This window comes from Callospermophilus lateralis, chromosome 1 (assembly GCF_048772815.1).
Source record: "Callospermophilus lateralis isolate mCalLat2 chromosome 1, mCalLat2.hap1, whole genome shotgun sequence".
Classification (NCBI taxonomy): domain Eukaryota; kingdom Metazoa; phylum Chordata; class Mammalia; order Rodentia; family Sciuridae; genus Callospermophilus; species Callospermophilus lateralis.
In genome coordinates this window covers 210,886,993-210,899,138 of record NC_135305.1, presented here as the reverse complement: position 1 = coordinate 210,899,138, position 12,146 = coordinate 210,886,993, and the positions used below count along the sequence as shown (strand labels likewise).

The 12,146-nt window shown below is 46.5% G+C and overlaps 1 protein-coding gene across 8 annotated transcripts in view; it reads right to left on the bottom strand.

Moving 5' to 3' along the window:
- Eps15l1 (epidermal growth factor receptor pathway substrate 15 like 1) overlaps positions 1 to 12,146 on the bottom strand; it is a 103,013-nt gene that overhangs the window by 29,548 nt on the left and 61,319 nt on the right. For all 8 annotated transcript variants that reach the window (XM_076846662.1, XM_076846671.1, XM_076846653.1 and 5 more), the window contains 4 exons: positions 8,500 to 8,623; positions 7,417 to 7,467; positions 5,938 to 6,074; positions 232 to 292 (listed from right to left, as the gene is read on the bottom strand). In XM_076846662.1, coding sequence (XP_076702777.1) covers positions 232 to 292; positions 5,938 to 6,074; positions 7,417 to 7,467; positions 8,500 to 8,623 — 373 coding nt within the window. The remainder of the gene's footprint in view (positions 1 to 231; positions 293 to 5,937; positions 6,075 to 7,416; positions 7,468 to 8,499; positions 8,624 to 12,146) is intronic.

Genomic DNA, 12,146 nt, shown 5'->3' with positions numbered 1-12,146 from the left:
GAACTCCCACTGTCCACTCCCGCTCTGGAAGATCCAGCTCTTGCTTGGGAAAAAGAGCTGCCAGGGGGCATCCACCTTGGCCTAATGGTCTCTCAGGCAAGGATCTGGGAGCCCTCAACTAATGACGTGCACACTGAGGCCACGTTCAGTTTGGGAAAGAAAAGTATAAACTAGGTGGGCTCCTCTACTCCCAAGGAACAGTCAGGAGGGAAAATAAGCCATTGTTCTCACCTGATCCTTTTGAGGAGACACTGGAGGATGAAAAGGGATCACTTGATTCAAAGGGGTCGAGCTGAGTGAGAAGAGAGAAGAGGTGTAAAAAGCAGCATCTGTTCCATCATCCACACGTTCAGCCAACTCCCCGGACATCTAAGGAGCCCGTACACAGTGCCAGGCCACAGGGAGGGTGAGATCACTTACACTTGACCCAGATAGTAGGGTATAATGCTAATATATTGACCCTTTTACAGATAACATCTACAAAATCTGGATTTAATTAAAAAAAAAAAAAGCAGCAACCTAAAGACTTGGAAAGTGAATCAAAGCAAGGAGACTTTGGAGAAGAATAAGATCAGGCAGAAGAACACAGTGTGAGGGTGAGTTTCCGCTCTGACAGCTATACCCTGAAGGTGCTGCACAGCTGCGGCACAGCACAGGTGGTTAGAATTCAAGTAGGAAACTTGCTGTCTTTCTGGCCTGCACACCAGACGATGGGATGATCATGACCATAGAAGAGGGAAGAGGAACTGGAAAGGAGAGGCAGAGAATAGAAGCCCAAATTTCATGATGCACGCTGCCAAAGTCTCAGGCTGATCCCTGCACTGAGTGGCCGAGGACAGATTCAAAGCAGCTGACAGTTGAGGCCATGGGAATTAAAATGAGACCTGAGCCTTTGTCAGCTGAAGGTCAGGGAGAGTGTTCGCAGTGAGTTTCACCAAGTCAATTACCTGCTGAAATGAAAGCATCCATGTGCTCTGGGAGAATATTAGGGAACTCCAGCTTCACAACAGACAAACAGTGTGCAGGACACATTTCTGAACCATCAACATACAAAGGTCCAGAAAACGTGATCAATTCCCAAAGGAAAAGTCACTCTGTGGCATTAATCTCAAGATAACCAAGAGGTTGGAATTCTCAGACAAGGGTAACTTTAAAGCCACAATCATAACTGTACTCAATGAGATAAAGGAAAATATGCTTCAACTTCAACTTAAAAAGATAGATGATCTTAGCAGAGAAACAGTATTCAAAAGAAACAAATGGGAATTCTAGAACGGAAAAGTACAATACACAGAATAAAAACTTTCCTAGGTTAGCTATATAAGCAATGACAGAGGGAAGAATAAGTGAAGTGGAAGAGAGATCAGTAGAAATCACCCAGTCTGAAAGAGAACAGAGAATGAAAAGAGAGGAGGAGCCTGTGGGAGAAGAACTAAAGGTCTAAGTGTGGGTGACTGTATCCTGGAAAGTGAGGAGAGAAAAAATAGGGCAGGGCAGGAAAACACTTTCAAATAAAAACTGAGGCTGGGTGTGCAGCTCAGAGTAGAGTGCTTGCCTAGATCCTCAGCACCACACATGCCACCTCAAATAACTCAGGGCTAAAAACTTAATAAATTTGGTGGAAAACATAATTTATAAATTCAAGAAGCTCAGCAAATCCTAAACAGCATAAATACAAAGAAAATCACATCCAGATACTTCACAAACCATTGAAAACCAAGGATAATGAGAGAATCTATTCTGTGGGGGGAGGGGGGCAGCACAGATTGAACTCGGGGCGCTCAGCCACTGAGCCACATCCCCAGTCCTATTTTGCATGTTATTTAGAGACAGGGTCTCACTGAGTTGCCTGAGCACCTTGCTTTTGCTGAGGCTGCCTTTGAACTTGCGATCCTCCTGCTTCAGCCTCTGGAGCCTCTGGGATTACAGGTGTGTGCCACTGCGCCCCGCCAAAGACAGAATCTTAAACACAGTCATAGAAAAATAATAGATTGCCTACAAAATGACAACTATTCAAGATTAGTGACTTTTCATCAAGGACAATGGACTACCCCAAAAGCACCAAAAGTAAGAAAAAAGAATACCGCATGGAGTACAAGTATTCTCCAAGAATGCCAACAGGGCTGGGGTGCAGCTCAGTGGGAGAGCAACCTCGGGTGCCCAACGCCTTGGGGTCAATCCTGGCACCACAAAAAGGAAAAGTGAGGGCTGGGCTGTGGCTCAGCGGTAGGGCACTTGCCTGGCATGTGTGAGGCACCGGGTTCAATTCTTAGCACCACATATAAATAAATAAAATAAAGGTCTATCAACAACTAAAAAAATTAAAAAATTAAAAAAAAAAAAAGGAAAAGAGAGAGAGCACACATGGGGGAGGGGGACAAGAACGCAGGACAGCAGACTGCACTACCAGTGTGTATGGACGTTCGTAGACTAAAGAAAAATGATAATGGAGGCAACGTCCATTTTCACAAAGAAATAAAAAGCATTAGAAATGGTAATTATTTGGGTAAAACCAAAAGGCAATATTTTCTTCTTCATTTCTTTAAAATATAAACAATGGATTAAATAAAAATGAACACTGTGTGTTACAGAGTTTATAATGTATTTAGATGTATGGCACTATGTGACAGCTATATTGGTAGAGGAATAGAAACTTATGTGGCTGCAAATTTTACATTTAACATGACGTATACAATGTCAACGCCATGTAGACTATGAAAATTTGAATTCTACTTGTTAGTCCCTAAAGCAACCTTTATAAAAAAAAAAAAAATTAAAGGGTTATAATCAAAATGCAAAGATATGGGATAAAAGGAAATTCTAGAAAACATCCAAACAACACAGAAGACGGTGCTGTGGTTTCGACAGCACCTCCAAAGGCCACGCTGGGGAGGGGTGAGCCCACAGCAGGCAGGGACTAGTGAGGGACTGGCCACTGGGACTTGCCCTTGAAGGTGCTGCTGGAACCCTGGTCCCTTCTTCTCTATTCGCTGCTGTGAAGAGCAGCCACGTGGCCCCACCAGGACCTGCTGTGTTGCCCACAGCCACACAGCCAAGTGACCACATGCTAAGGCCAGGAAAGTAATCTGTTGCTCTTCTAAGTTGATTATTGTAAGATTAATGTTCTCTTTTCTGTCAAACCTATAGCGTGAGTTTCTAATATGTAACGAAAATGTGTTTGCTATAATCTAGAACCTCAATTTCATAATGTATGGTCAGATGAGGCTATTTTAAGTTACAAAAGCATGTGGTTGAACCATGTGGAGCCATCTTGAGCCTCACGACACGTCCCCCTCTGCCCTCAATCTCCGGTCCCACGTCTGAAGTGCAGTAGGCCATCTGATCACATTATGCCCCCCCGCCCTCCCCGGTTGTAGATCAGTCCATTGCCTAGAGCAGGACCCTGAACTCCTCCTACCAGAGCGGGAGGCTGCTGCCTTGGGGAGAACACCTGGGCAGACCCCGCCCAGAGTGCTGCTGGCCAGGTGTGTGGGAGCTCACCTTGGGCAGAAGTGAGACTTGCCTTGCTGGGTGATTTCTGAGTATGGGTCTCCCTTCCGGCAGCACTCTGATATTGCTAACGTCAGCTCAGGTCCTTAGTCACTGTGCAAAAAGCTGGCTGACTTAACAGGAAAATGAAAACAAAGGAACAAGTATGGGAATAAAAGGCACATAAGTAATTAAACAGTAGGCTTAAGGCCAACGAAGTGAATGTTCAATGTTAATGAACTAGATACTTCATTTAAAAGACAGCCTTCCAGACTGAATTTTAAAAGAGCTCTAACAATACGTCAATTATTATTATTTTTTTCTAAAGACAAAGAGAGAGAGAGAAAGAGAGAGAGAGAGAGAGAGAGAATTTTTAATATTTATTTCTTAGTTTTCGGCGGACACAACCTCTTCATTTGTATGTGGTGCTGAGGACCGAACCCAGGCTACACGCATGCCAGGTGAGGGCACTACCGCTTGAGCCACATCCCCAGTCCACAATATGTCAATTATAAAAGACAACCTTCAAAGCCCTGAGTAGATTGGAAGTAAATGCCTGAAAGAAAGATAGATAGTGAGTAACCATGAAGAAGATGATTTGATTCTGATATGTGGTAAAATAGGTTTAAAGACAAAGAATATCACCACACGTCCAAAGGCTGTTGCCTCAGGAGACACAACATCACAGTGTATCAGGTACACTGTATGTACCTGACAGAGCATCAAAGCAAAACTCGACAGAATTAAAGGGAGAACACACACAATCCCACAATCATAAGAGACTATTTTAACACCCCTCTTTCAGTTATTGGTAGAGATAAAAGGCAAACAAAGAAACAAATCATAAAGACAAATACAAATTCTTCTCTAGTGTATGCGGTAGTCACCAATATAGAGCACGATCCACAATTCTCAATAAATTTAAAAGGAATGAGAACACAGAATATATTCTCTAATTACAGATTTAAAGACAAATCAATATTATAAAATAATTAGGAAAAAAGGGGTTCGTCTAGAAATGCAACAATATCTTCTAAATAATCTACAGGTAAAAAGAAAACCATAAGCCACCTGACAATACCTCCAACTGAGTGACGAATATGAATTACCTAAATGTATGGGGTGCAGCTACAGCAATGTCTGAGGGAAACATGTCACTTTCAATGTATATTAGAAAACAAAGCTAAAAAATGATGACTGAAAGTTGGATCTTAAGGTTTTAGAAGTGGAAAAGAAAAACAGATCCAAAATAAGGAGTAAGGATATAATAAAGAGAAGAAAGCAATGAAACAGAAGAGTAGACAAAATTACAGAAGCCAAAAGCTGGTTTATGGAAAAGATCAACGAAATTCATAAACAGATCGGGAATGAAAAATTATCACTATAAATCTTAAGGACATTAAGTAATTTTTATGCTAATAATAAAATGAAAGTTTGAGCATCCCTTATCTAAAATTTTTTGGGCCAATTTGATTTGGGCTTTGGATTTTGGAACATCTGCATATATATAATGATATATTCATTTATGATTCTTACACACCTCACACACACAGCCGAGCGGTGATCTTACATCGCATTGTTAGCGTATCTGCATTTCACTGTGATAATTCATATGAGGTTAGATGTGGAACTTTCCACTTATGGCCCCAGTCAGGATGGGCAGGAGTGCTAGGATTAATTCCCTCCAGGGGGTTGGGGTAAAAAGCACAAGCCTGGCCCCACCCCAACCGTAGGCTTCCTTGCTCATACACATGCCCCTTGTGCACATGGCTATCTCCCTTTCCACTTCTCTGTAGTGTTGGGATATAAAGAGGCCCTCACCAGAGGACCAAAATTAAAGTTCCCAGCCTCAGGCATTTTGTTATAAGAATAGAAAACAGAGTGACTTCCACTCTGGCAGGCAGGCCCAGGCTACCATCAGTGCTGTGTACTAGGAAGACCCCAGGGGTGGTCTGGCCTGGTCTGTTTTTGAATGTGTGCTAATTGTTTTGAGATGGGGTCGTACCATGTTGCCAAGGCTGGCTTAAAATTCCCAGGCTCCAGTGATCCTCCTGCCTCTGCTTCTGCAGCAACTGGGTGTCACTGCACCCAGCTGTGACACTTTGGACAAAGTGGCAGTGAAAGCAGGTGACTGCAGCAGGTAAAGGGGATGGCAGAAGACTCGGAGCAGTAAGGACACATTCCACCCTGCCTTGGCCCCCTGGGCAGCTGACTGGGACACCATGGCACACAGGAGGAGCCTCGGCAGTACAGGGCCAAACGGCCACCTCCCTACCCAGGAAGGAGGCCGGGCCCATGACCCCAACCCCTGGAGAAACCTGGCCAGCTTTACAAAGACGCTGTGGCCCACGCTCACGAGGAGCACAGGGAGGACGCTGTCGGGAAGGTGGCACTCACCCACACCAAGCAGCACACAGCCATCCCCCAAGGCCTCCCCACGCCACTCACCTTTGAAGTTAAGGAAGGGTTTTTCGAGAATGGGTCTGAGGTAAAGGGGTCACTCTTTGTCTGCTTCTTGAAGAAGTCGTCAGTGGTGGAGCCACGGAATGGGTCACTTTCTTTAAAAGGATCCCCTCCAAATGGATCTAGAAGGTGTTTTGGAAAGTGAAGGAAAATGTCCCATGAGCGATGACGTTAGGAGAGAACCCATCGGAACCCAGCAGAGCACACGACTGTGTGGACCACTCACATGAGCTCTGGAAGAGGCAAGGACGACCATGACACAGTGGGCAGTGGTTACCCAGAGAGGACAGAGGCCGAGAAAAAGGGCGTGGGCATCAGGGAGCCCTTCAGGGTGACAGTGATCTCCAGACTCACCCAACTCTACACAGCTGTCAAAATTCATCTCAAACAAGTATCCCTCAGTGTCCCTGAGAGTTGGGTCCAGGACCCTCACAGCACCAAATCCTCAGATACTCAAGACCCTTCTAAAAAATGGTATAGTGTTTGCACTGAACTTATGAACACCTTCCTGAAGACATTAGATCACGTCTAGGTGACATACAATACCTAATCCAGTGTGACTGCTGCACAAATACTTGCCATTCTCTGAACACGCTCAGTACGGCTGCAATGTTTTTCTTAGTATTTTTTGATTTGAGACTCACTACAGCCATGGATGCAGAACCCACAGGTGGGAAGGGTGTATGCTTAAAATTGGTGAATTGTATTTGTGTGTAAATTACACCATTTGACAAAGCTGATTTTAAAAATAATAATAGGCAACGTGGGCAGATCCTCAGAGACAGAAAGCAGGGGTGGGGAGAGCAATTAGAAAAGACTGCAGTGGGGACAGGGTCTCCTTCAGGGGATGCAAATACTTTGGGATTAGAGAGGTGACAGATGCACAACACTGTGAACATACCAAGTGCCACCAAATTGTGCACTTTAAAATGGTGACATGTTATGTTAAGGAATGTCACCTCAGAAGGAAGAAGCCAGCCAGCAGGCGAGGTAAATTCCACACACTGAATGCCCAAAGGCAGGGTGTAGACAGGGACTTGCCAAAGGACTGGGAGCCACTGTCAGGGAGAACAAGCCACCAGGCTCACGCACAGTGCGATGACATCTTTTTCCGTCTTGCTGTCACCATTCTGGTTTTTGTGGATAGAGTCCCATGGGGCAGGGGTACTACGAAGGACAGGTGGACCCAGGGGACTGTGACATGAGTGATCACTTTGCTCTGCATACCTGGCCCCCAGGAACTCTGCACCGGGGCCTGCGCCTCAGGTACAGTGACAGTGGTAATGGGCATCAGGTCAGAGGGAGGCTGGTTCCACAGTCAGGTTCCCTCTGGGACCGGCCTCCCTACGGCTCACTCTAAGAGCTGCCAGGGAAGCTGGGGACTTTCTCCATGTTCCTCAACCTGAACTAAGGCTGCAAACAGTCTGAGGACTCGTCCAAGAAACATGTAACAAAGGCCTTTACCTGTTGACGCAGCCTGTTGTTCGGCGAAGGGGTCATTCTGGAATGGGTCACCTGGATTGGAGAGAGACATGCTGAGCTCAGTGGGCCAAGAACAGCCAGGAAGCAGGCCCTGGACACCACAGCCCACCCACCAGGCTCTCACTGACTCCCACCTGCCTGAGTTAAGGAGACCATAATCTCCTTCTCTGCTGTGTCCTGCCTGCTGTTTCCCTTTCTGGGCACAGGAAAGTAGGGGAACAGGCAGGGCCGCTGGCTGAGGCGGTTTTTCTTGGCGAGGACACTTGAGATGAAAGGGAAGGTATGGTGGCTGGTCGACATTGGCCAGAGCTGGGAACATCCACACTTCTCTTTTTACACCATGTCCCCTTCCATCTCAGGGCCTCCCACCTCCGTCAGCAAGAGGAACCCCGGGCTATCCCAGTCCCCGCGTGCCCCAGTGAGAAATAGCAGCCCTGAGCTTGGGGAACTGCCCCATTCATCTCTTAGACCCCAGAGGGCTCCCGCCCAGGTCTGAAACTCAGAGGGGACTCCCACGGCCTTCTCCCTAGCTTGGCGTTCTTCTCAGAAATGTACAGATAGGCTTCTTAGAAGTGCTCCTTGGCTCTGAGAAATTTGAAGAAGATAGGAAACCTTGTTTCCAGATTTTTTCTGTTATTCTTGACTTGTGGTGATTCTGGGTAAACTCATGACTAAGAGCTTAGGTTGATGTAGGAACCTGGGATTTGCAGGGGACTGGCTTTCATAATCACTGCTCCGACTACTGCAGGAACCCTGTGAGGGGAGCAAGGAGGACTCGGCCTGCTGGAGATGAGGAAATGAAGCCTTGGAAGGCCGAAGGGCCAGCGCTGCTGCCCTCAGCCTTGGGAGTCTTGCTGGGAGCTGGAGTCCTTCTCAGGGGAACCGGTGGCTTCAGTTTGTTAGTGCTTCGTGTGAGGCAAGAGTCAGAGACTTTCTATAGGCACGAAGAACACCTTGCCTCCTGCATTTCAGACTGTACAATTCCTAGCTTTTCTGCCATCGCCCAACTCTAAATGGAATAAAGCAAAGAGCCATCAATGGGAAAGTGGGTTCCAAGTGAGATACCTTTGAAGGGGTCAGCTCCTTTAAATGGGTCAGACTTGAAGGGGTCCTCCGCCTGGAAAGGATCCGGATGCAATTCTTGTGTGTTGTTGCTAAATAACAAGGTTTTATTTTTGAAAGGGTCATCCTAGAATGTTGTGAAGAGACAGGACAGAGATTTTGTTATTTGATTTAAAGCAGCTGAAATACAGAATTCTACCCCTAACTCGCATTTCCACTTGAAGTTCTGTGACCCTGAGAATGACTTAGGGGAAAAAAAAAAATCACTGAAATGTGGGCTTGAGTTAATAACAACATTCACCACTGGTTCACTATTTGTGACAAATATACCATAAGGGTCACAGGGAAATTCTGCACTATGTTTGCAATTTTCCTATAAATTTACCATTCTAAAATAAAAATCGATTTGGTTGAAAACAACTCAGATGTCTATCAATGGATAAATAAGTAAACAAATGTGATCCATCTGTGTAGGGGAATATTATTGAGCCACAAAAAAGGAAGGAAACTCAGTTACATGCTACAATGTGGATGAACTTTCAGGACATCATGCCCGGGGGGGAGGGGGGGCGGGAATAAGCAGATCCCCAAAAGACAAACACCAAATGGTCCCACTCATAGGAGGTCCCCTAGTCATCAAATGCACAGAAACAGAAAGTAGAAAGGTGGATGCCAGAGGCTAAGCAGGTGGGAATGGGCAGCGAGTGTTGCATGGACCCAGTTCCAATTTGGGAAGGTGGGACAGAGCTGGAGGTGGGTGAATGTGCTTAAGACCAGAGCTGTGCACCTAAACGTGGTTAAGACAGTGAGTTTTCATGCTGTCTATGTGCCATGATTGGATTTCATTTGTTTATTGCCAGGGCGGGGGCGCACACCTCTGTCCCAGCTACTACGGAGGCCGAGGCAGAAGGATCACTTGAGCCCAGGAGTTTGAGGACAGCCCAGGCAACACAGTGAGATCCAGTCTCAAAAAAAATAAATAAATTAAATAAAATAAAACACTGAGTTAAAAACATGCAGTATTTTTGGAAATGTCACAAAGGAGATAAAGTTTAAGAGTCACCCAGCAGCCAGAGCCCTGACCCCACTGTGAAGTGTGCGCTCCCTCCATCATCTTGTTTCAGTGAATGTCAGCAATATGGGCACTTAAAAATGTATTGTGGCAACTCAGCAAGACCCTGTTTCAAAATAAAAAAAAGGGGGGGGGGGGCCAGGGATATGGCTCAGTGGTTAAGCACCCTGGGTTCAATCCCTGGCGCCAAAAAAAAAAAAAAGTCTAATTGCTACACCAAGAAGCATGCTGGGTGTTTGCACCCTGGGAGGAAATGGGGACTTATGCAGTTAGAACTACTAGAGCATATACAGCACTTTGCATTTTTAAAAAAAGGTGCTTATTTCTAGAAACAAGCAAGCATATTCAAACCAGAAGAAAAAAACATTTACTTTTGAAAAGCATATTTTCATAGTGGAAAATGGCTTGAAAGGGGGTGAGTTTGTGACATCCCTGGAACAGTGTGCTTGGTTTAGAAACAAGGGGCATGTTTGCTTAAAGACACACCCTCAGTGAAAACATGAGTGTTCCCCCGTGGTATTTTTAAAAAGCATACTACCCTTCCTGAATCTGGCAGAAACATCTGCATCTGTGGGACTGGAAACGGACCCATTATTCCAACCAACCAAGTCCAAGTCGTGTCAAAGCCAAGGCTTCTATGACAACACAGGCAACGGTTTGGGGAAATGACATTAAAGGTCTAAAATAAATTTTCTAACAAAGCTGATCCTGCCTGGGATGGCTGATTTAGGGCCACAAGATGGTCCCAGAGGTATCGGGTACGAGAAAGCCATGGATCCTAGTTGTGAAGGAAGTCAAGTGGGCGAGCAGGTCTCTTCCTCAGTCTTGGCTGTGGAAGAACACAGACAGCCTTCTTACCTGGGATGGGTTACCTGGAGTCTCCAACCACAGAGCTTCAAGGTGGGGAGACCGAGCCGGGTGCTCAGGCAAGTCAAGCACAGAGGCCCACTGCACCGCACCTGGAGAGGTGTGTGGGCTGTATGGAGGCCAGGGTGCTGATGACCCCGATAAGCACATGCCCTGCTAGCAACCCACAGGGTTCTGGGGCACAGAGGAAAGACGGAGCAGTCCTGATCTGAGGAAGCCAGCATGACAGCCAGAAACTAAAGCCTCCCACACGGCACCTCAGATGAGCAATGTGTTGATTCCAAAGGAAGAGAGAGGGATGAGGACCTGGATAAAGTCGTGAGCTTAAGAACGACAGTTTGGCCTCACAGTGAAAGCTTCCACTTGGCTGTTAAGTGACCTTTATTAAAAAGCTGGTGTACTTAGTGTTTTTGATTGACATGAAGACTATGAAATAACAGGGTACTACGATGCAGAAGAGACCTAAGATTCTGGGAACTCTGGCTGCAAGTCCTGCTTTGACAGCCAGAGAGAATTCAAGAGGAACTGGCTCCTTCCCATCAGAGGAGGAGCCCAGGAAGACACTATCAGTGCTGGAGCACATGCTGAGCACGCATGGGGCCCTGGATTCCATCCCCTGTACCATCAAAAAAGAAAAAAAGACTAGCGGGATTCAGGTTGCTAAGGTAAAGAAAGGTGGTTTTCATTCCATTTCATGGACTCTGAATTAAAAACTTGATTTCCTGTCGTGTAGGTGCTGTGAGCGCCACACCACTGCCACCCACCAGGACAGTGGAACAGATGCCACACATGTAGCCCTGTGCTGCTACCAACAGGGAAACCCGCCAAGTGTTACCAGGCAGTTTTGTTGTTATGTGACTGTCAGAGCATATGTACACAAACTAAGCTATGACGTCACCAGTGGATGTGACCTAAGGTTGGGTTACATGGTCCTTCTTGGACTGAAATGTCACACAGTGCGTGACTCTACCAGGATGAATGATTTGTCCCTGCACTTCGCAGAGGTTGGGGTCTCGAGCAAGTTCAGCAAGCGGTCAAATTCTGCCCCTCATAGGAAAAAGGGGGGCGACTCAGAGGGAGCTGATGTACACTGCAGCAAGCTGTCTGAGGACAAAGCCTTGCTGTGGCTCTGGGGCCAGCTGCCACACCAACACGCTGACTCCAAGTCACTGAAGGTTTAACCTCCAGCTCACAAGTTCCTGTTTAATAACTGTGGAAGAATCCCTAGAAGCTAGCTCTGGGCTGCCTGGGACAGATGACCCAATCTGTCACAACCGACTCTCAGTGACGTGGAGGTGTGGGGCCACTGATTCCTCTCTCTCCCTAGACGGGCGGGCTGGGTGCAGAGCAGAGGCACACATTTCCACGACCAGATGAAACAAGGAACAGATACAGCGTTGGGCTGGGGTGGCTCAGTAGCCTAGCGCGCATGAGGCCCCGGGTTCCATCCCCAGCACCACGGAATAGACAAGTAAATAAACATGGCTTTAAGAATCCTGCATTTCTTGGACAAGTCACATCCTGTGAGCTGAACACTAGTGATCTGAGGAGAGTGGGGCACACCAAGTTACAGATATGCCATTCTGGTCACACTATTCTCAGGAACTAGCCCCCCACTGCACCCCCAAAGAGAACTAGAGAACTAGGAGAATGGACTCTGCTCTGGAGCAATCTTGAAATGCAGCAGTGAACAAAGACCCCTCTCTTCAAA